The sequence below is a fragment of the Pseudophryne corroboree genome, chromosome 1 (assembly GCF_028390025.1).
Source record: "Pseudophryne corroboree isolate aPseCor3 chromosome 1, aPseCor3.hap2, whole genome shotgun sequence".
In the NCBI taxonomy this organism is placed as follows: Eukaryota; Metazoa; Chordata; class Amphibia; order Anura; family Myobatrachidae; genus Pseudophryne; species Pseudophryne corroboree.
The window spans coordinates 756,780,142-756,805,322 of NC_086444.1; the positions used below are offsets into that span (position 1 = coordinate 756,780,142).

At 46.2% G+C, this 25,181-nt stretch overlaps 1 protein-coding gene across 5 annotated transcripts in view; it reads right to left on the reverse strand.

The window, feature by feature from the left end:
- The window catches only part of FAM13A (family with sequence similarity 13 member A), a 398,835-nt gene that overhangs the window by 365,731 nt on the left and 7,923 nt on the right, over positions 1-25,181 (reverse strand). For all 5 annotated transcript variants that reach the window (XM_063917175.1, XM_063917158.1, XM_063917167.1 and 2 more), the window contains exon 2: positions 18,851-19,001. In XM_063917175.1, coding sequence (XP_063773245.1) covers positions 18,851-19,001 — 151 coding nt within the window. The remainder of the gene's footprint in view (positions 1-18,850; positions 19,002-25,181) is intronic.

Genomic DNA, 25,181 nt, shown 5'->3' on the forward strand with positions numbered 1-25,181 from the left:
CGTCCTTCATAGCCTCAACCAAATAACCTGCAGAATCTTTGATATGACCTAGAATTTGCAGCATGTCATCTTTATCGACCGTGTCAATATTAACAATCACGTTATCTGCCCATTTATCGACTGCGTTACCTACCCACGCAGAAGCAATTGTGGGCCTGAGTAACATACCCGTAGCAACTTAAATGGACTTTAAAGTCGTCTCTAATTTGCGGTCAGCAGGTTCTTTTAATGAAGCTGACCCTGGGGCAGGTAAAATGATTTTGACAACCTAGAAACTGAGGTGTCTATCATTGGGGGTGACGCCCACTTACGCCTATCCTCTTCTGGGAAAGGGTACGCTACCCGCAACCTTTTAGGGATAGAAAATTTATTTTCTGGGTTAGCCCAGGATTCTTTAAAAAATGTATTTAAGTCCTTAGACGGAGGAAAAGTCACCACCTGTTTTTTATTTAATTTAAAATAATCTTTTTCCTCAGGTGGAGGTGTTGCGTCAGGAAATTCCAACACCTCCTTTATAGCGACTATCATACATTGAATGCTCTTAGCCAGTTTGGGGTCTACCCCCCTCAAATCCCCAGTGTCGACTTCAGTGTCGGAATCTGTGTCAGTGTCCCTTTGCATAATTTAAGCCAGGGACCTTTTCTGGGAACTGGAGGGGTCCCGAGTGGGTGATGTGGAACAATCAGCAAATAGAGCATCTTCCACAGACTGTCTCCAATGCTTTGTCTGTTCCTCAGACTCAGAGAATTTCTTCGCTAGTTTAGCCATATTACTCTGCAGCTTTCTCACCCACACAGGCTCAGAACACTCTTGTGCCTCTAAAATGGGTTCCTCTGGGGAAGAGGTTTCTCTACGCGTGTACAGTCACACCACTAACACACACACACGGGAGCTAATGGGGACAGACTTACACTAATGTCTGTCAGAGGGACCCAGAGGGAATTGCCAGTCCACACCACGCGCCCTATATGTATTACATACAATGATATGCAATTTTGGAACGCACACACCTTCAATCGTTTTGGCAGGGTGCTCGGTCAAATATTAACATCCAAACGTTGTGACAAAGATCCACAGAAACCAGCACACCTTGTGTAGCAATAAACAATTTACTGAATTCTCATTTTAAAGTGCACCGTGCATAAGGTAGTACAAATCGTATACTTAGCAGTTCAATTCACAATGGTAACCCCGCATATTGGCAACTCCAACAGCTGTTTCGGTGCAGCAGCACCTTCGTCAGGGAAAGCCAGCAGTATCATACTGCTGGCTTTCCCTGACGAAGGTGCTGCTGCACCGAAACTGGTTTCTGTGGATCTTTGTCACAACGTTTGGATATTACATACAATGAATATACATATATACCAAAACAGCGCTGGTACCTTTATGCCGCCATGATGACCGGAGGGCCCCTCTCTGCAGGTCTCTGGTAAATACTCACCAGCCTTCTGACTTCTGGCTCTGTTATGGGGTGGCGGCAGTGCTGTGGGAGTGAGCAGCAGCCAGGCAAGGGCTGTGTTCAGTACCCTTCAGGAGCTAATGGTGTCCTGTCAGCGGAAGCAGAGCCATTAAACTAACTGAGAAGTTGGTTCCTACTTCCCCCCCTAAGTCCCACGAAGCAGGGAAACTGTTTCCAGCAGCTTCCCTGTAAAATAAAAAAACTAACAAAGTCTTTTTCAGTAAAACTCAGTAGAGCTTCACTGATGTGCAGCCAGTCTCCCGGGCACATTTTCTAACCTGAGGTCTGGAGGAGGGGCATAGAGGGAGGAGCCAGTTCACACTGTTGAAAAGTCTTAAAGTGCCGAAGGCTCCTGCAGAACCGTCTATACCCCATGGTACTAAAATGGACCCCAGCATCCTCTAGGACGTAAGAGAAAGTATGTTACCTGTTGGAGACATAGATACGTATTGCAGGGTATCCAGCCAGATAGTCAACAGTACCTATGTCGACATTCATAAATTGAAAAGGTCACCATGTTAAATGTCAACAGTTTCAGGATGCCAACAGCACCCTGCAGCCAGAATGTCTGGTGCAGCACTGGCCAGAGAATCTTTTAGAAGTTCCAGACATGCTCCCTGCAGCCCCCCCGAAGCCTCCTGTGGACACTCCAAGTAATGCTGCAATTGCCGGTAGCCCTGCCCCCTTCACAACATAATCAGTCTCAGCACTGCGGCGCCCCATCTACTTTGTGATGCCATTGGTCAGGGGGCGCAGCCAGCACACGGCACCTTTGCAGCCCTGTTACGGCTCTGGGTTAAACACTATGGGGAGGGTTAGGGATTTAAATTAGGGTAGAACACTCACCAAAACTTTGCTGCTGAAACACTGAGACTGCCCTGCATGGGACCGGGAGGAAGATGCTGGAGCCATTGCTGCTGCCGGAAGAATGTAAGACACCCCAAGACCACCAGGGATGGTTTGTGGACAGTTCATCGTGTCAACATAATACATGTGGACATGATGAGTATCGACATTGCCAATGTCTACATACTAAGCATGTTGACAGTTCGACCCTGTAGATGCATGTCGACATTATAGTCGTCAACAAATCATACCACCTGGTTAGCAGACTTTGGGGTCTATTTACTAAGCCTTGCCTCCTGCAACCCCCATTCAACACTACTCTGCAGTCTCTTTCTATAACGCTATACTCACTATAATCGGTGTACCACTGACCAAAATCAGTATCTTCAAAATGGACCCACCATGTGCAAAAGTGGTCCACCCAAGTTCCAAACGGACTGTCTCCTTCAACTCAATTCTCTATCCATCACCACTTTTTTCCATCACTGCCAAGAAATCATTACCTACTTTAAATGAAAATTGTAAGTATCCGTTACCAAATCTACTCACATCTGATCCAGCATTCTACACTTGACATTCTTGTCCATTCCTATGTTCCTGTCTGGCTGTTTTAGAGGTGCGCTGCAATCTCCTTGTTTTGTAAAAGTAAAATATCCTCTGCCCCTTTTCTGGAGTGTTATGGAAGATAATGCTGTGCTCTTTTTCTGGCCACCATGACCAAGTCAAATTGCCTATATGCCACCAAAGGCCTACTGCACATTGGGGGAGATTCATCAAAGCTTGGAGATAGATTAAGTGGAGAGAGATAAAGTGCCAACCACTCAGTTCTTAATGGTCATTTTTCAAACAAAGGGATTTATTTACTAAGCCTTAGACGGAGATAAAGTGGACAAAAATAAAGTACCAGCCAATCAGCTCCTAACAGAAATTTTTCGAACACAGCCTGTAACATGACAGTTAGGAGCTGATTGGCTGGCACTTTCTCTCCGTCCACTATATCTCCATCCAAGGCTTAGTGAATAGACCCCATAGCCTGTTAGGAGCTGATTAATTAGTACTTTATCCCTCTTCACTTTATCTCTCACCAAACTTTGATAAATCTCCACCATTATACCTGATTAAGTCCAAAGGAGACATCTATTCCCCATCCCCCTCTGAACTGGAACACCGTTTAGATTAGACACTTCCCAGAGTAAGTGGGATCCCAGAGGAAAATCCGTAAAGTGTCTAATCACACCACCGCTGACTCTATAACACAGACCAACAATAAAAAAAATAAAAAAAATAAGAATTTACTTACCGATAATTCTATTTCTCGTAGTCCGTAGTGGATGCTGGGGACTCCGTCAGGACCATGGGGATAAGCGGCTCCGCAGGAGACAGGGCACAAAAGTAAAAGCTTTAGGATCAGGTGGTGTGCACTGGCTCCTCCCCCTATGACCCTCCTCCAAGCCTCAGTTAGGATACTGTGCCCGGATGAGCGTACACAATAAGGAAGGATTTTGAATCCCGGGTAAGACTCATACCAGCCACACCAATCACACCGTACAACCTGTGATCTGAACCCAGTTAACAGCATGATAACAGCGGAGCATCTGAAAAGATGGCTCACAACAATAATAACCCGATTTTTGTAACAATAACTATGTACAAGTATTGCAGACAATCCGCACTTGGGATGGGCGCCCAGCATCCACTACGGACTACGAGAAATAGAATTATCGGTAAGTAAATTCTTATTTTCTCTGACGTCCTAAGTGGATGCTGGGGACTCCGTAAGGACCATGGGGATCATACCAAAGCTCCCAAACGGGCGGGAGAGTGCGGATGACTCTGCAGCACCGAATGAGAGAACTCCAGGTCCTCCTCAGTCAGGGTGTGCCCCTGACCAAGTAGCTGCTCGGCAAAGTTGTAAAGCCGAGACCCCTCGGGCAGCCGCCCAAGATGAGCCCACCTTCCTTGTGGAATGGGCATTTACATATTTTGGCTGTGGCAGGCCTGCCACAGAATGTGCAAGCTGAATTGTACTACACATCCAACTAGCAATCGTCTGCTTAGAAGCAAGAGCACCCAGTTTGTTGGGTGCATACAGGATAACAGCAAGTCAGTTTTCCTGACTCCAGCCGTCCTGGAAACTATATTTTCAGGGCCCTGACAACATCTAGCAACTTGGAGTCCTCCAAGTCCCTAGTAGCCGCAGGTACCACAATAAGCTGGTTCGGGTGAAACACTGACACCACCTTAGGGAGAAACTGGGGATGAGTCCGCAGCTCTGCCCTGTCCGAATGGACAATCAGATATGGGCTTTTTTGAGACAAACGCCGCCAATTCTGACACTCGCCTGGCCGAGGCCAGGGCCAACAGCATGGTCACTTTCCCTGTGAGATATTTCAAATCCACAGATTTGAGCGGTTTAAACCAATGTGATTTTAGGAATCCCAGAACTACGTTGAGATCCCACAGTGCCACTGGAGGCACAAAAGGGGGTTGTATATGCAGTACTCCCTTGACAAACTTCTGGACTTCAGGAACTGAAGCCAATTCTTTCTGGAAGAAAATTGACAGGGCCGAAATTTGAACCTTAATGGACCCCAATTTGAGGCCCATAGACACTCCTGTTTGCAGGAAATGCAGGAAACGACCGAGTTGAAATTTCTTCATGGGGCCTTCCTGGCCTCACACCACGCAACATATTTTCGCCACATGTGGTGATAATGTTGTGCGGTCACCTCCTTCCTGGCTTTGACCAGGGTAGGAATGACCTCTTCCGGAATGCCTTTTTCCCTTAAGATCCGGCGTTCAAACGCCATGCCGTCAAACGCAGCCGCGGTAAGTCTTGGAACAGACATGGTACTTGCTGAAGCAAGTCCCTTCTTAGCGGCAGAGGCCATGAGTCCTCTGTGAGCATCTCTTGAAGTTCCGGGTACCAAGTCCTTCTTGGCCAATCCGGAGCCACGAGTATAGTTCTTACTCCTCTACGTCTTATAATTCTCAATACCTTGGGTATGAGAAGCAGAGGAGGGAAGACATACACCGACTGGTACACCCACGGTGTTACCAGAACGTCCACAGCTATTGCCTGAGGGTCTTTTGACCTGGCGCAATACTTGTCCAGTTTTTTGTTCAGGCGGGACGCCATCATGTCCACCTTTGGTCTTTTCCAACGGTTCACAATCATGTGGAAGACTTCCCGATGAAGTCCCCACTCTCCCGGGTGGAGGTTGTGCCTGCTGAGGAAGTCTGCTTCCCAGTTGTCCACTCCCGGAATGAACACTGCTGACAGTGCTATCACATGATTTTCCGCCCAGCGAAAAATCCTTGCAGTTTCTGCCATTGCCCTCCTGCTTCTTGTGCCGCCCTGTCTGTTTACGTGGGCGACTGCCGTGATGTTGTCCCACTGGATCAATACCGGCTGACCTTGAAGCAGAGGTCTTGCTAAGCTTAGAGCATTGTAAATGGCCCTTAGCTCCAGTATATTTATGTGGAGAAAAATCTCCAGACTTGATCACACTCCCTGGAAATTTTTTTCCCTGTGTGACTGCTCCCCAGCCTCTCAGGCTGGTCTCCGTGGTCACCAGCATCCAATCCTGAATGCCGAATCTGCGGCCCTCTAGAAGATGAGCACTCTGTAACCACCACAGGAGAGACACCCTTGTCCTTGGAGATAGGGTTATCCGCTGATGCATCTGAAAATGCGATCCGGACCATTTGTCCAGCAGATCCCACTGAAAAGTTCTTGCGTGGAATCTGACGAATGGAATCGCTTCGTAATAAGCCACCATTTTTCCCACGACTCTTGTGCAATGATGCACTGACACTTTTCCTGGTTTTAGGAGGTTCCTGACTAGCTCGGATAACTCCCTGGCTTTCTCCTCCGGGAGAAACACCTTTTTCTGGACTGTGTCCAGAACCATCCCTAGGAACAGCAGACGTGTCGTCGGAAACGGCTGCGATTTTGGATATTTAGAATCCACCCGTGCTGTCGTAGAACTACTTGAGATAGTGCTACTCCGACTTCCAACTGTTCTCTGGACCTTGCCCTTATCAGGAGATCGTCCAAGTAAGGGATAATTAAGACGCCTTTTCTTTGAAGAAGAATCATCATTTCGGCCATTACTTTGGTAAAGACCCGGGGTGCCGTGGACAATCCAAACGGCAGCGTCTGAAACTGATAGTGACAGTTCCGTACCACGAACCTGAGGTACCCTTGGTGAGAAGGGCAATTTGGGACATGGAGGTAAGCATCCTTGATGTCCAGGGACACCATATAGTCCCCTTCCTGGTTCGCTATCACTGCTCTGAGTGACTCCATCTTGATTTGAACCTTTGTATGTAAGTGTTCAAAGATTTCCCATTTAGAATAGGTCTCACCTAGCCGTCTGGCTTCAGTACCACAATATAGTGTGGAATAATACCCCTTTCCTTGTTGTAGGAGGGGTACTTTGATTATCACCTGCTGGGAATACAGCTTGTGAATTGTTTCCAATACTGCCTCCCTGTCGGAGGAAGACGTTGGTAAAGCAGACATCAGGAGCCTGCGAGGGGGAGACGTCTCGAATTTCCAGTCTGTACCCATGGGATACTACTTGTAGGATCCAGGGGTCCACTTGCGAGTGAGCCCACTACGCGCTGAAACTCTTGAGACGACCCCCCACCGCACTTGAGTCCGCTTGTACGGCCCCAGCGTCATGCTGAGGACTTGGCAGAAGCTGTGGAGGGCTTCTGTTCCTGGGAATGGGCTGCCTGCTGCAGTCTTCTTCCCTTTCCTCTATCCCTGGGCAGATATGACTGGCCTTTTGCCCGCTTGCCCTTATGGGGACGAAAGGACTGAGGCTGAAAAGACGGTGTCTTTCTCTGCTGAGATGTGATTTGGGGTAAAAAAAAAGGTGGATTTTCCAGCTGTTGCCGAGGCCACCAGGTCCGATGGACCGACCCCAAATAACTCCTCCCCTTTATACGGCAATACTTCCATGTGCCGTTTGGAATCTGCATCACCTGACCACTGTCGTGTCCATAAACATCTTCTGGCAGATATGGACATCGCACTTACTCTTGATGCCAGAGTGCAAATATCCCTCTGTGCATCTCGCATATATAGAAATGCATCCTTTAAATGCTCTATAGTCAATAAAATACTGTCCCTGTCAAGGGTATCAATATTTTCAGTCAGGGAATCCGACCAAGCCACCCCAGCGCTGCACATCCAGGCTGAGGCGATCGCTGGTCGCAGTATAACACCAGTATGTGTGTATATACCTTTTTAGGATATTTTCCAGCCTCTCAGCTGGCTCCTTGAGGGCGGCCCTATCTGGAGACGGTACCGCCACTTGTTTTGATAAGCGTGTGAGCGCCTTATCCACCCTAAAGGGTGTTTCCCAACGCGCCCTAACTTCTGGCGGGAAAGGGTATACCGCCAATAATTTTCTATCGGGGGAAACCCACGCATCATCACACACTTCATTTAATTTATCTGATTCAGGAAAAACTACAGGTAGTTTTTTTTACACCCCACATAATACCCTTCTTGTGGTACTTGTAGTATCAGAAATATGTAACACCTCCTTCATTGCCCTTAACATGTAACGTGTGGCCCTAAAGGAAAATACGTTTGTTTCTTCACCGTCGACACTGGAGTCAGTGTCTGTGTCTGTGTCGACCGACTGAGGTAAATGAGCGTTTTACAGCCCCTGACGGTGTTTGAGACGCCTGGACAGGTACTAATTTGTTTGCCAGCCGTCTCATGTCGTCAACCGACCTTGCAGCGTGTTGACATTATCACGTAATTCCTTAAATAAGCCATCCATTCCGGTGTCGACTCCCTAGAGAGTGACATCACCATTTCAGGCAATTTGCTCCGCCTCCTCACCAACATCGTCCTCATACATGTCGACACACACGTACCGACACACAGCACACACACAGGGAATGCTCTGATAGAGGACAGGACCCCACTAGCCCTTTGGGGAGACAGAGGGAGAGTTTGCCAGCACACACCAAAAACGCTATAATTATACAGGGACAACCTTTATATAAGTGTTTTTCCCTTATAGCATTTTAATATATATATATACATATCGCCAAATAAGTGCCCCCCCTCTCTGTTTTAACCCTGTTTCTGTAGTGCAGGGGAGAGCCTGGAAGCCTTCCCACCAGCATTTCTGTGAGGGAAAATGGCGCTGTGTGCTGAGGAGAATAGGCCCCGCCCCCTTTTCGGCGGGCTTCTTCTCCCGATTTTCTGAGACCTGGCAGGGGTTAAATACATCCATATAGCCCCCAGGGGCTATATGTGATGTATTTTTAGCCAGAATAAGGTACTATCATTGCTGCCCAGGGCGCCCCCCCCCCAGCGCCCTGCACCCTCAGTGACCGCTGCTATGAAGTGTGTGACAACAATGGCGCACAGCTGCAGTGCTGTGCGCTACCTTATGAAGACTGAAGAGTCTTCTGCCGCCGTTTCTGGACCTTCACTTTTCGGCATCTGCAAGGGGGGTCGGCGGCGCGGCTCCGGGACGAACCCCAGGGTGAGACCTGTGTTCCGACTCCCTCTGGAGCTAATGGTGTCCAGTAGCCTAAGAAGCCAATCCATCCTGCACGCAGGTGAGTTCACTTCTCTCCCCTAAGTCCCTCGTTGCAGTGAGCCTGTTGCCAGCAGGACTCACTGAAAATAAAAAACCTAACAAACTTTTACTCTAAGCAGCTCTTTAGGAGAGCCACCTAGATTGCACCCTTCTCGGCCGGGCACAAAAATCTAACTGAGGCTTGGAGGAGGGTCATAGGGGGAGGAGCCAGTACACACCACCTGATCCTAAAGCTTTTACTTTTGTGCCCTGTCTCCTGCGGAGCCGCTAATCCCCATGGTCCTGACGGAGTCCCCAGCATCCACTTAGGACGTCAGAGAAAAACAGATTAAAGGGGTTATTCTGTATGGATTGCAAATTCTGCTAAAAAGCAGAATCTGCAATTTGTTCTTTCGCATGCTGGGGGACGCCCAGCATGCAGAATGGCCTGCCCAGTAACTGTGACCGCAATTTAATTGCGGTCGCAGCAACTGTGGATGACCCCCTGCAGCCGCAGCCAGGCTGCGTATGCAGGAGGTCCACCGCCAATTTTTAGATCGGAGCGGCTGCATGTAACATCACGTAGCCACCCCGAAAATGGTGCCGACCTACCCCCGTTTTACCCATGCAACGCTGTTGGGGCTCCCCCGAACGCCTTTGCCCGTCAATCAGGCTTTTGCAGCCAATGCAAATCACATCGCATTTGTCGACCGAGCATGCACAGGATGGTACCTGTGCGTGCGCACTGACGCCACTGCCGGGGTTATTGCGGTCGCATTGACCTGAATAACCCCCTAAGTTCATACTGCCACAGTAGAGGAACAGACTTGAGTACCAATGTTATTGATGGTGGTAACACCTCCCCAAGAAAAGAGGGGAACAACTGATTTAATTTAACTATCTGCCAGACTTTTTAATTTTAAAACTTTTAAGGACTACACTAGCGGCATATATTTGTATAGTAACTATATGGGCTGACCATACATTATATGCGTGGTGAATTGTGCTCTTTGTGCTCTTATTAGTCATTTTACTGATGCTCCCAAAATTCCCTTCCTGACCTGCGTCTTCGATGACTACATCTCACTACCTCATCCATGACTTTCCTGTGCTGGTCTCCCTACGCTACCTTAGCAGAAACTCTTCCATCCTCAAATCTTTCAAGTATCCTCTCGGACCTACCTCATTACAGTGTATCCTACTCCTGCTGGGTACAGTTAGCTACCAGATCTCCATGCAGTCCCACCATCTCCCATTGTGGCTGCAGTGCCTCCACCATCTAAAACAGTGTTTCCCAACATTGGTCCTCAAGGCACACTAACAGTCCCCGTTGTAATTATTTCCAGGCTTGAGCACAAATGGTTAAATTATAATAACTGAGGTACTAATTAAGTCACCTGTGCTCAAGTACGGCTATCCTCAAAGACAGGACTGTTAGTGTGAATGGAAGACTGTAGCTGGGAACCTCTGATCTAGAATGAAATGCTTTCAAGCAGGGTTCTCATTACCTTCTGCCTCATGTCTGCACAATCTTGTTAACTTATACTTGTCTAGTTTTACGTATGTTTTTTTTTTTTGCAGCTTTGTAACTGGCAAGAATATCCAGTACCATGTACAATTTTCAAGAAGATGCCTTATTATAGAACTCAACAGCTAAACAATACAATGAATACCTCCATACATTCTAAGGGTGGGTACAAACTTGTAAAATGGGCCGTCGGGGTGAATTCCCTTTGACCTGGATCATGCCAGATTGCTCATACACATAAGACGATGTAATGAAGGACGGAGCAACATTTAGTTCTGTCCTTCATTACTATGCAATGTCTCACACAATATCTTCCGGTTGGCCATGCGGCGCGGCCGACTAGATGATGTTGTATATGATCCATGGTAGTTAAGCGGGGTATAGACAATCAACATGAATTGTCATTCCAATACGGCAAATCGTGCCAATATCGTCCGGATATGTACACACCCTAAACTACTAACTTCTGTAATAAAAATAGGATTTTAATTACCTACCGGTAAATCCTTTTCTCGTAGTCCGAAGAGGATGCTGGGGTTCCATTTAGTACCATGAGGTATAGACGGGTCCCTTGGTAGCAACTGGCACCTTAAGAGTTTAATAGTGTGGGCTGGCCCCTCCCTCTAACTCCCTCCTACTAGACTCGGTCTAGAAACTGTGCCCGAGAAGACGGACATACTTCGAGAGAAGGAAATACACAGATAGTGGCGAGATTCACACCAGCTCACACATAACAAAAGGAAAGCCAAGTTAACCAACTTGAAACGATTCAGCAACGACTGAACCAACAATACTTAAAGTAACAATGCAGGAAAACGAAGCACTGGGCGGGTGTCCAGCATCCTCTACTGACTACGAGAAAAGGATTTACCAGTAGGTAATTAAAATCCGATTTTCTCTTACGTCCTAGAGGATGCTGGGGTCCATATTAGTACCATGGGGATGTACCAAAGCTCCCAGTATGGGAGGGAGAGTGCGGAGGTTCCTGCAGAACAGATTGACCAAACTTTAGGTCCTCAGAGGCCAAAGTATCGAACTTGTAGAACTTAGAAATCGTGTTTGACCCTGACAAAGAAGCTGCTCGGCAAAGCCGTCTCGGCTCGGCTCGGCAAAGCCGTCTCGTAAAGTGGGTTCTTCCTGGGCGGCTGCCTGGGGTGTCTCACCCCAGGCAGCCGCCCACGAAGAACCCACTTTACGAGTAGAGTGGGCCTTAACAGATTTTGGACACGGCAAGCCTGCCGTAGAATAAGCATGCTGGATAGTAAGCCTGATCCAGCGAGAAATCGTCTGCTTAGAAGCAGGACACTCAATCTTGTTGGGATCATAAATTACAAATAGCGCGTCCGACTTCCTGTGATGAGAAGTTCTCTTCACATAAATTTTCAAAGCCCTCACAACATTCAAGGACTTTGAGGTAATTGAGGAGTCAGTAGCCACTGGCACCACAATAGGTTGGTTGATATGAAAAGCTGACACAACCTTTGGAAGAAATTGCTGACGCGTTCTGAGCTCAGCTGTATCCTCATGGAAAATCAAATAGGGGCTCTTGCATGACAATGCCCCCAATTCCGACACACAACTAGCAGATGCTAATGCCAACAGTGTGACAGCCTTCCAAGTAAGAAACTTGACATCCACCTCCTGTAAGGGCTCGAACCAATTCGATTGCAGGAACTGCAGTACCACATTAAGATCCCAAGGTGCCGTAGGAGGCACAAAGGGTGGTTGAAGGTGCAGAACCCCTTTCAAGAATGTCTGAACCTCAGGGAGAGAAGCTAGTTGTTTCTGAAAGGAAATGGACAAGGCAGAAATCTGGACCTTTATGGAACCTAAGCGTAGGCCCACATCCACACCTGCTTGCAGAAAGAGGAGAAACTGTCCCCCATTGAAACTCCACCGTAGGAAACTTCTTGGATTCACACCAAGACACATACTATTTCCAAATCCGATGGTAAGGTTTAGAGGTTACTCCCTTCTTAGCCTGTATCAGGGTAGGGATGACCTTGTTCGGAATGCCCTTCTAAGCTCTGGCGTTCAACCTCCATGCCGTCAAACATAGCCGAGGTAAGTCTTGATAGGTGAATGGCCCATGTTGAAGAAGGTCCCTCGCGAAGAGGAAGAGGCCTCGGATCCTCCAGCAGTAATTCCAGAAGATCCGCGTACCAAGTACGTCTTGGCCAGTCCGGAGCAATGAGGATCGTCTGAACTCTTGTTCTTTTTATTAGTTTGAGAATTCTTCGGATGAGTGGAAGTGGAGGGAACACATACACTGACTGGAACATCCACAGAGTTACCAGTGCATCCACCGCCACTGATTGTGGGTCTCTCGACCTGGAACAGTACCTCCGAAGCCTCTTGTTAAGGCGAGAGGCCATCGTGTCTATCTGAGGTACACCCCATCAGCTTGTCACCATTGCGAACACCTCCGGGTGGAGGCCCCATTCTCCTGGATGGAGATCGTGTCTGCTGAGGAAGTCCGCTTCCCAGTTTTCCACTCCCGGAATGAAGATTGCTCACAGCGCCACTGCATGCTTTTCTGCCCAGAGGAGGATTCTTGTTACCTCTGACATTGCCGCTCTGCTCTTCGTTCTGCCCTGTCGGTTTATGTAGGACACTGCCGTTACATTGTCCAACTGAACCTGAATGTCTTGATCTTGCAGAAGATGCGCCGCTTGTAGAAGGCCATTGTATATGGCCCTTAGTTCCAGAATGTTTATCGGAAGGATGGATTCCAGACTTGACCACTTTCTTTGGAAGTTTTCCCCTAGGGTGACTGCTCCCCAACCTCTGAGACTTGCATCCGTGGTTAAAAGAATCCAATTCTGAATCCCGAACCTGCAGCTCTCGAGTAGGTGAGAAGTTTGCAGTGAAATTCTGGCTTTTGGCGACAGGCGTATCAGTTGGTGCATGTGAAGATGTGATCCCGACCATTTGTCTAGGAGATCCAGTTGGAATGACCTTGCATGGAATCTTCCGTACTGTAGAGCCTCGTAGGAGGCTACCATCTTCCCCAGAAGGCGAATGCACTGATGAACCGATACCCGGGGCTGGCTTCAGGACATCCCGTATCATTGATTGGATCACCAACGATTTCTCCACCGGTAGAAACACCCTCTGCACTTCCGTGTCGAGTATTATCCCCAGGAAGGGCAGTCTCCTTCTCGGCTCCAAATGTGACTTTGGAAGGTTCAGGATCCACCCATGATCCTGGAGTAGTCGAGTTGAGAGAGCAATATTCTGCAACAACCTCGCCCTGGAAGATGCTTTTTATCAGCATATCGTCCAGATATGGAATTATGTTCACTCACTGCCTGTGAAGGAGTAGCATCATCTCTGCCATGACCTTGGTGAACACACTTGGTGCTGTGGAGAGACCAAATGGCAGTGCCTGGAACTGATAGTGACAGTCCAGTAGCGCAAATCTGAGATAAGCCTGGTGAGATGGTCAGATCGGAATGTGAAGGTACGGATCCTTGATATCCAGGGATACTAGGAATTCCCCCCTCCTCCAGACCTGAGATTACCTCTCTCAGAGACTCCATCTTGAATTAGACTTCCCTCAAGTTTGTATTCAATGACTTTAGGTTTAATATCGGCCTTACCGAACGGTCTGGTTTCGGTACCACAAACAGGTTTGAGTAATAACCCTTGTGTCTTAGGTGAGGTGGAACTGGAACAATAACATTTGTTTGAACCAATTTTTGAATGGCTTCCTGTAGGATAGCACTTTCTGTCAGCGAAGCTGGTAAGCCTGATTTGAAGAATCTGTGAGGTGGGATTTCGGGAAACTCCAGTCTGTACCCCTGGTCTACAATATTATATGTGACTGAAATTTTTTAGTCTCGCTCCCACCTGCCTGATCTCCAGGCTGGGAGGTCCACCGTCATGCTGAAGATTTTGAGGAAACAGAACCAGGTTTCTGTTCCTGAGAACCCGCACTAAGTTGTTTATACTGGCCTGAGGTGTTTGTCACTAACAGCAGGGATTAGCCCTTGTTTGCCTTGTGACCAGTTTAGGGTGAATTGCGCTGGCCCAGGACGCCCCTCACACGCCTACACAGTGTGTTTCTGAGCCTGCCGGAGCGCAGTCTTGTCAGAGCTGCACTCCCACCCTTGTGCCGCCATTCCCACCAGCGACCCGCGGGCCATACTCACAACTCCTCTTTCCTCCGGCTCTGTTAGGGGGTGGCGGCCGTGCTGCGGGTGTGAGCGGTCGCCTCGTGGGCTTATGATCAGCTCAGTGTCCTGTCAGTGGAGATAGAGAACCATTAACTTCAAGAGTTGGTTCCTACACCCCCCCCCCCCCCCCTAGGCCCCACGAAGCAGGTAGGCTGTTGCCAGCACCCTTCCTGTAACCTAACAAACTCAGAAAACAATTAAAAACCAGAAAAACTCCTAGGAGCTCCCCTAGCTGTGACCGACTCCTCCAGGCACATTTTCTAAACTGAGTCTGGTAGGAGGGGCATAGAGGGAGGGTCTAGCACACACTATTAAACTCTTAAAGTGCCAGTGGCTCCTAAGGGACCCGTCTATACCCCATGGTACTAAATGGAACCCCAGCATCCTCTAGGACGTAAGAGAAAATGTACATTTTGATTTCATAACTATTGCGGACTAGGGCTCTGCCAGGTCTGACTCATGAGTATGGAGGAAAAGCAAAACCATACAAGAGATGCTTGTGGTATCATTTCATAAATTAATCACAGTCACATAGTATGTGTTAAAATTTTGTAAATATCCCTTGCGGTTGAAAGAATTGCAACAGATATCCCTTGCTGCTTTCAAATTGCAACAGAGTTCAGTGACTCAACAAACTTCAAATCTCATCTCTGTTGGTTAGACAGGTGTGAGATAGGAGTTAAATGTAGCAAGGTTTTACTGTTAAAAACAGACTAAAATAGACCGGCTGCATGTACAGTATATGGATGCACTTGCAAGATTGAAATCTAATACTGATAATGTTTCATGTAACTGCATGCATCAAACAAGATTTATAAAGGCAGTATTATGACACAAAGGTGTCATTCTCTTCAGCAAGGACACAGAAAAGACTGAACACTTCATAATACGCTATTAAAAACCCTACTTATGGCAGACTACTGTTCTAGATGAGGAGTGCTAGAACTCATCATTGCTGCAGTCAGGATTGCTGTGCCTTAGATTTTCTAAACAAGCAGGTAACAAATAGACTTCTATTGGTGTGATAGAAAATATTGATTATCATAGATAGTAGACAGGGATATACAGTTTGTTTGAGAGCAGCAGAGGAAACCTGCAAACTGTAAAGCTCTGGCCATCTTTTACCTATATGAGTGGAGGTCCACTTTTCACATCAAGATATCACCATGACTAAATTCCATCAGATATTTAATTAAAACAACATTATAATTTGCATGTGCTAACATATAAGATGATGTTTTGTCATATAACACAATGGCCGGGATGTAATGAAATCCGAGTTGAGCAGGTCATGTGGGATGCCGGCTGAACGCGGACGTTTTCTTAAAGGGACAAACATTTACAAAGCATGGTTTAGCCTTGTAAATGACTGCCCCTTTAAAAATGTCTGAGTTCAGCCGGCATCCTACATGGCCTGCCGAATTCGGACTTCATTACATTTCACCCAATATGTCATTAGTTCCGTTTTTTCTAATTGTTGCTCAAAACTGGTCCAGAACAGATATCGCAAGTGGCAGTATGCCATTGTTCTGTGACCCCAAGAAGCAGTGTGCTATTATTCTGTGACCCCAAGTGGCATTGTACCATTGTTTTGTGACCTCAAGTAGCAGTGTGCCATTGTTATGTGACCCCAAGTGGCAGCGAGCCACTGTTCTGTGAATTGTACGATTTTTTTGTGATCGCAAGAGGCACGGTGTCATTAATCTGTGACCCCAAGTGGCAGCGAGCCACTGTTCTGTGATTGTATAAGTGTTCTGTGACCCCAAGTGGCACTGTGCCATTGTTCTGTGACCCTAAGTGGCACTATGCCAGTGTTCTGTGACACCAAGTGGCAGCGAGCCACTGCTCTGTGGATTGTATGATTGTTCTGTGACCCCAAGTGGCACTGTGCCATTGTTCTTTGACCCCAAGTGGCAGTGTACCATTGTTCTTTGACCCCTTAAGTATCCAAAAAACAGATTCTATGTTTCCACCACTTGAGAGCCCAATACACAACTTGCACACCTCTGGACTAGAGAAAAAGTAAAATAAATATATACTCTCACACAATACAAACAATTTCTTTAGGAATAACTAGGGAAGAATTTTGATCATGTTACACTAGTGCAGAGATTTTCAACCTTTTACATCTCGCGGCACACTGAACAAGATTTAAATATTGCCAAGGCACACTCAAATATAATGGTGATGCATGGTGCAGTTGCTTGTCCTAGGATGTCATGTTGCAGCTTCTCCATAGGTAACGCCTGAGCCACATCTGAGAAAGCCAGAAGAGCCCAACACTGCCCGGGTCCAAAATAAGAACTGGCCCTGCAACCACTAAACCGACCAGTATTGATCATTCCAGGGCCTCAGTAGCGGCAAACACTGATGGGCCTGGTTGTGCTTCTATGGCGGCACACCTGAAGACTGCTCAGGGCACACTAGTGTGCCACGGCACAGTGGTTGAAAAACACTGCACTAGTGTGTCAGTGCCTCTTGTATTCAATTTTAAATTGGTTACATCCAAGAGATCTGGGGTGGTGAGGGTTCAAAATGCCTCAGTTGGGGGCCATGTTGTGATGAATGTAGTGATGTACAGGGACCATCAATGTATAAGTAAGATAAATTATAAGTGCATACCTCCTAACCGTTCTGCTTTTCAGACACTGTCCACCTGAGGGCCGCAGTGTTCCATGGTGGGGAAGGGGAGGGTTGGGAGGCCCCGTCACCCGTTACTCTGCTTTGCAGAATACAGTATGTGGTGATAAGATGCCAGCGTGTGGAATCTTTTCCACTGGGAGAGGGCCAGGGTGCATGGCCAGCAACTCCTTAAGTGCTTGCCATGCCCCCAGTGTGACAAAAGGGGGGACCATTGCTCACAGGTCTTCTTTTCCAGCAAGGCCACGCACCATTTTCAGACTGCCCCTGATTCCCATTATGAAGAAGTAGGGAGGAAGGTATGTAAGTGGGTGAAAGCAACTGAACACGCAGCTAGTACCTCTGTTTCCTTGCAGCAACTGCACCATGCACACAAGGGGCTTCTCGGCAGATATGTACACTGGGAACAAGACGTTTTCATGTATAAAAAATGCACAGGACCCCAAAGCAGCGCTTCGAGTGACTTATGCATAGTATATTTCTTTATCATTTTGATAAGATAGAATCTTTAATATTCTCCACACATATAACACAATAATATTAGCACAACTACTACTACTGGTGACCCATTTATCTAAAAAAGCTAAATATAATCTGCTTTGCTGGGAGAGATACACTTAAGTAGCTAGTATTCAACACAAAAATTGTGAACATTCTAATGACCTCTGTTGTTTTTCATTTACAATTTATTGAGTGGTATTCAATTATTTTCACCTTCTACCATACCCGTTCTGTTTCTGCTGACGGGTGTGGCATAATCATTTCAGCTCGTTACCCCTGAGGTAGTGAGGGCGCCCAACCCTTTACACAGCTATACCTGATTACTATGGGCACAATATGCATAATAACGGGGATCACTTTAGGAAGGAGATTGGGCGTGATATATCATTTGAATACTGCCCAATTATGGGCTGTATTCAATAAGAGTCGGAAACTGCCGTCTTGTTGGAAAGACGGCAGTTTCCGACTGGAATAGGTCAGAAGGGGTTCTGACCTATTCAATAGGGGCACATTTTTCCGACAAGTTGGGAAACCCGACTTGTCGGAAATGCTGTCGGAAAGCAGGTGGATCGGCGGAATATCCGCCGATCCACCTACTGCTGTCGGAAACGGGTCCAAATCCGATAGGTTCTGGCCCCCTTTCCGACAAACTCAATCCGACTTGAAAACAAGTCGGACTGAGGTGAGGAGACGGGGAGCGGTGCGGCGGGCTACGGGGATGAGAGTAGTACCTGTAGTGCCGCCGCAGACATCACTCCCGCTGCCAGCTCCGGCCGCCGCTGGAAGATCCCCCACCAGCCGCCTCACGCTGCTCCCCCCGCCGCTGCTGTAAGCACTCCCGGCAGCCGCTGACATCAGCGGCAGGACAGGACACAGGGAACAGCCAAATCTGACAGTCGGATTTGGTCGCTCTTTGAATAGGGGTTGTCGGTCCATTCCGACAACTGCATGTCGGAATGGACCCGACTCTTATTGAATATACCCCTATGTCTTAATGCTGTGGCTAGTCTTTACTTTTCACTTGAGTGACTACATTATTTTTTCTCTATATCTTCCTTATCAAGTACTTATCAGTGTATTGTCATAGCACAGATTTATACAATGCAACCGTATCATGTTGGAAAACCTATGTTCTACTTACTTTTACCGTAATAATCCTGGCAATGTCTTCACATAACCCATCCTTCTCTGTGTGCTCACATTCAAAGATCTCAGCATAATCCTCTAACAGCTCTGCCATGATCTTGTTGCATATCTCCTGCTCCTTCATGCCCTCAAAGCCGGGAGCCACACTATAAAGAGAGCACACATTTAGTTTCCCTTTTACAGTTTCTGTATTCCATATCACCATAGGGCACAGCTTCTCAAACTCGGTCATCAGGACCCCACACAGTTCATGTTTTTCAGGTCATCTCTGGATTTTTAAAGTGTGACAGTTGGTCATACACAGTGCAGCTGCCGGGTGACCTGGAAAACGTGACCTGTGTGGGGGTGCTGAGGGCCGAGTTTGAGAACCACTGCCATATGGTAATCTAGTTCTGAAATTAAAGAGTATGTTTCTTACACTGTTCAACCCAAATGTAATAGCCTGCAAGTTGCAGCCAACAGGTGTTAGTGATGCAGTAATTTGTTTTGAGGCAAAACCAACCTGCTTTTGCCATGAAATGAATATTGCCATCGAGCATGCTGGCGTGCGCCTTATTCACACCAGCAGCCATTAAGATAACATTATAGGGAAATATTTACATCCCACCGTACAAAGGCGCAGGTGTGACTAGGCAGCCACAATGAGCGTGGTTACATCTGTACATTGCCGAAATCCCACAACTTGCAGGCTATTACATCGGTATCCGGATGACAGATCTAGTGTGTTTCGGTAGACAGTAATAGGTCGACATCATATGCTCGACATGCATTTGGTTGACAGGTACAAAAAGTCGACATGACAATAGTTGACACATTTTTGGGGGCAGGGTGTAAATGTTTTCCCAACATTTGCTTGATTTACTATCCAAGTGGACTACGACTGGGAATAGAGACGTGTGTGGCGAGCGTCTACATTTCTACGGATAGAAGTCACAAAAATATAAATTTGGCCCAAAAAACATGTGGGCGTTCCTCTGGTAGGAAACTAAGATGACGTGCAAGACATCCCCTACACTATTCCCTGACCCATTTTACATTAATGTCCCAAGGAGCCCCATGGGGGCAACTGTTTATCACAATACTTAAGCAGCCAGTAATATTGGAGTCAATGGTATCTAATTCACAGACGCATTACATTACCCTATAAAAAAAAAAAAACAACAACATACTTTAAAAGCAAAATAGTAAATTAAAAAGTTTGTACCAAGCACATACATTAGAAAGTTACGTTTTGAAGGAAAGTGCAATTCTGAATTCCACATACTCAATTAATAGGGATGGTTGTGTTACTGCCATTCGTGTTAATGCTTGGGACCCAATATATAATCCAAGGTGACCCCATAGATGGCCGTAGGCAACGGCTGCTCCCTCGTGGCTTAATGACAATAATGGCTCCTACATAGAACGAGGGGGGCTTTTAGCAGCATTGCACACGCTACTGGGTGTGTATCTTAGCATAGCAGAATTGCGAACGAAAGATTAGCAGAATTGCAAATAGAAATTTCTTAGCAGTTTCTGAGTAGCTCGAGACTTACTCAGCTATTGCGATCAGTTCAGTCAGTTTCGTTCCTGGTTTGACGTCACAAACACACCCAGCGTTCGCCCAGACACTCCCCCGTTTCTTCAGACACTGCCGCGTTTTTCCCAGAAACGCCAGCGTTTTTTCGCACACGCCCAGAAAACGTCAAGTTTCCGCCCAGAAACACCCACTTCCTGTCAATCACAGTACGATCACCAGAACGAAGAAAAAACCTTGTTATGCCGTGAGTAAAATACCTAACTTTTGTGTAAAATAACTAAGCGCATGCGCCCTGCGAACCTTGCGCATGCGCGGTAAGCGACTAATCGCAATATAGCGAAAATCGGCAACGAGCGAACAACTCGGAATGACCCCCATTATACAGGAACACAGATCACTTCTTTACACAGGTTTCATCCCCGGGTGTGTCGCATTAGGTGCCAGTGCCTGTGGTAATTGTTATCAGGACAGTGATGTCCTTCTGTCTCCGCTTTCGTACTTCTCTGGTACACACAAATATTTATCACACACTGACCAAAGCTATGTATCTGTATGTAGTCCTGCTGATCACATAAGCAGCAGATAACAACACGTGTACATTTCATGTACTTTCCATTTATTTAGCAGAACTCCACTCATTGTATTGTAGTGCTGCAAATGTTCATCCCTGGTCAGTCAATTCTCTCACACAGAGTCACAGTTCATATGTATCACCTCCATACAAAACCAAGCTCAGATATCAGACTTGTTAAGTCCCGTACACACAGGGAGAGATGTGTGCTGAGTGATCTAGCACAGACCGCTCAGCACACATCTCTTCCCCAGCTCAACACACAGCGCAATGTTTGCTGAGCGAGGGGGGCCGCGGGGGCGCTCATTCCACCCCGCGGTGAACTGAGCAACCCGCTAGATTGTGCCTGCATGCAGGCCAATCTAGTACCAGCGATAGCAACGCGCGGAGCCGCGCATCGCTATCACTGTGGGGCATAAACACAGAGAGATCAGTGCTTAACTTCTAAGCAATCTAGTCAGATTGATTAGAATTTAAGCACGGATCTCTCCGTGTGTACCCCCTTTACTTTAATGGTCTTTCAGGACAACACCATTTAACAGTGAATGAGTTGTCGTTCTGATGTCAGAATAACTACAAAGAGGTGGCATTACTTCATGTCACATATAAAGACCCCGACAAGAGCTGCCTGTCACCCATCATAATGTTAACTTGTCCCAAGAGGGTAGATGTATGAGCAGTGATAAGAGTGGAGAAGTCAGCCAGTGGTGCAGTTTGCCATGGCATCCAATCAGCTTTGAAGTAACATTGATCAAGTGCACTCTATAAAATTCTATGTAGCAGCTGATTGGTTGCTATGGCACACTTTTCCACTCTTATCGCTGCTTCAAACATCTACACCTACATTTCATATGGTCTGGAAGTGTGTTATGTCTGTCTGTATTACACTCTATTATGTTCTTAGAATATCTCTAAGTTATTTACATTGTATACACAGTAACTAACTATAAAATGTGTGTGTAATCTGATTTTGTGGCTTTAGGAGATGATTTGACAGACCAGCCTTCAGAGTTATTTATACCTATAATAAACAGGAAACCTTTATACTGTATAGCATTTTGCCTTTTGTTTATACATACACCATACTTACCTATTACTTCCAAATTTTCGGGTAGTCCCCTGGCACTCGGAAGAGTGGGTGGTCCTCCCAGTGAAGTGGGAAGGAGGGGGAGGACAATTAAATGCATTGCGGGTCTATGTGGAGGGGATGGAGCCAATGAGATAATTCTATGAGAATGACAATATTTTGGCCCCCTAATGATGAGAGTCACAATGTCCCACCCCCTTTGGTATCCGCCACATTTCTACTCCTGACTTCTTCAGGGAAGACATACACTATTATCATAGAATTAAAAATCATTCAATAATAAAAATGATACTTGTAATCATTCAGTAGCATGCAACATGTAAGTATAAATAGGAAACTAATGTTTCACATGATCCATTTTACATGCACTTACATAAAATTTAGCATAATCTAATTATTCATTGGCTTCCATACCAAAACATTGTGGGCACAGATTGACGCATTCTCTAGGTAAATTGTTCTTGATAAGTGTGTATTCAATAGCTATTTCAATTAATGCTCCCTCTGCCAAAGTGGTTACACCTTTGAAGCACCACATAGCTTTGTTCTTTAATACAAAACAGATTTTCCATCTGTGGCACAAACAACATCACTACACTTATTTCATTATTTGTTATTAGACATCCAATCAAGAGTTATTTGATAGTTTTCTGTGTATTCTAAGGGGTATATATATTTATTAAAGAATGAGTTTATAAAGGAGGAGATGTTGGCCATAGCAACTAATCAGATTCTAGTATTGTCTTTTAGAAGATGCTAGATAAATAAGTAGAATCTGAATTGTTGCTATGGGCAAGTAAATATGGCATGCAGTTAAAATGCCGGCGTTCAGGATACCGAAGCCGAAATCCCGACAGCCGTCAATACCGGCAGCCGGAATCACGGCGCACCAGGGCTATTCCCACTCATGGGTATCCACGACACCCATAGAGTGGGAATAGATCGTGTGGCAAGTGCAGCGTGGCGAGCGCAGTGAGCCCGCAAGGGGACTCTTAGCGCTCGCCCCGCTGCCGGCATTCTGGCGGGCGGGATGCCGCTGTCGAGAAATAAACAGCCGGCATCCTGCTCGCAGGGATAACGTATGTAACCCAGTAAATATACCCCCAAGAGTTTGCACACAAGTATAAATGATTTGCTAAGTAACTTCTGTAAAGGGAGTGTAACATTTGAGAACAGGAGCCAATAAATTGGATTCACACCCAGAGAGTTGCATGTAAAAGTGTACATGCCTCTGTTCACATGATGATCTGAACTTTGTAAGTTCTAGAACACAGTTACTGGGTGCAGCATAATGCAAGGAATCACTCATCAAAAATACAATAGGGGCGCATGAGTCATGAACATTAACCTCACACCAGTGTAACCTGATAGTTTAGTTTAACACAGTATGATTGGATAACAAGCTTGGATTATACAAGCTATGATGATAAAACATATTAATTGTTTATCAGTAATATCAGTCACGTAAAGCACACTGATTGCTTTACCTTTCGTCAACCGTCGCCACAGGTAATGAAATAAACCAGGATATGATATATACATACATACATACATACATACATACAAACCACTTGATTCATAGGAATTTAGAAGCCAGTTAGTGAGGCGTGATAGTGTAACGGGTGTGGTTCATCAAATCGACAGTGTCTAGGTCGACAATGTTTAGGTCGACCACTATAGGTCGACAGTCACTAGGTCGACATGGATGGAAGGTCGACAGGGTTTCTAGGTCGACATGTGCTAGGTCGACAGGTCTAAAGGTCGACATGAGGATTTATTTATTTTTTTGGTGTCGTTTTCTTCGTAGAGTGACCGGGATCCCAAATTAGTGCACCGCTTCGCTCGCCATGCTTCGGGCATGGTGCCTTAGCTTCGCTCGGCACACTTTACCGTTCCAATCGTAGTCCACGTGGATCGTTAAGTATGAAAAAAATCAAAAAAATAAAAAAAATGTGAAAAACTCATGTCGACCTTTAGACCTGTCGACCTAGCACATGTCGACCTAGAAACCCTGTTGACCTTCCATCCATGTCGACCTAGTGACTGTCGACCTATAGTGGTCGACCTAAACATTGTCGACCTAGACACTGTCGATCTTCAGACCGGATCCCAGTGTAACAGTGGCCAAGCTATGGGAACACGCTGCAGGATAGAAAAACAGGTAGGCACAGAAAAAAGCAGCAAAAATCAATACTTAGTACAGAGTACAAAGATAATTCTGGAAAATACCAGTGCATTCCAGGCTGTCATTAGTAGCTTAACTGCACATTATATTCCAGAAGCCATCTTAACCCCTTCATAACCATGTTAATGAAAATCATAATGTCATGTTAACAATATGTGCTAATTTCCCCAGTAATATCATCTCACCAGATACCCTGGTGGGTTTTATATATTTGGGGACAGATTGGACTTTTATTGGTAGTTTAGAACAGTACATGTATTTATTTAATAAGCATTGGACCTGATTCATGTTTGTAAGGAATTGCACAGCCGCTTCTGTCTAATTAAAATTCTAATGTAGCAGGAGGCATGTGTAGGTGATAGATGCCTCCTGTTTGCATTACCGACTATCCGAGTGCTGTGTCTCAGGACACAGCCTCGGATCACCATTAGTCGCCATTTCCGATGGCTTTAGGCTCCATCAAGTCTGCATCTGACAATCCAGACCCTGGACCCACTATTCCTTCAAAACCAGGATGACATGCCCCCGTTTTGAAGAACAGTGCCCCCCAGATGCCGCAGCATGTCAGTCATGCGGTGGCTGACAAGGGAATGCGAACGACATTGCAAGACCCATCCTGCACATCGCCTGCCCAGACCCACAAACATTATATTTGTACACAAACCATCTGGTTTGCATACAATTATGAATTAGTAGGCCCATCATGCAGTCATATCTGAGCAAATGGGTACAAACATAAGAAATTCCCCTTGCCATGATTCTCACCACAGGTACGTTTAAACCAATAGTGCAGTCCAAAAAATGTAGGGGCATATTTATAAAAGTGGGTTTTCTTAAAAATTATACATAAACTGCAGTTTCTGTAGAATTTTATTTATCACCACTATATACTGTAACAGACTAATGCAGAAAATGTCAAAGAAATCGTCTGCAAAAGGCTAACTACAGCTGAAGATCACAGTCC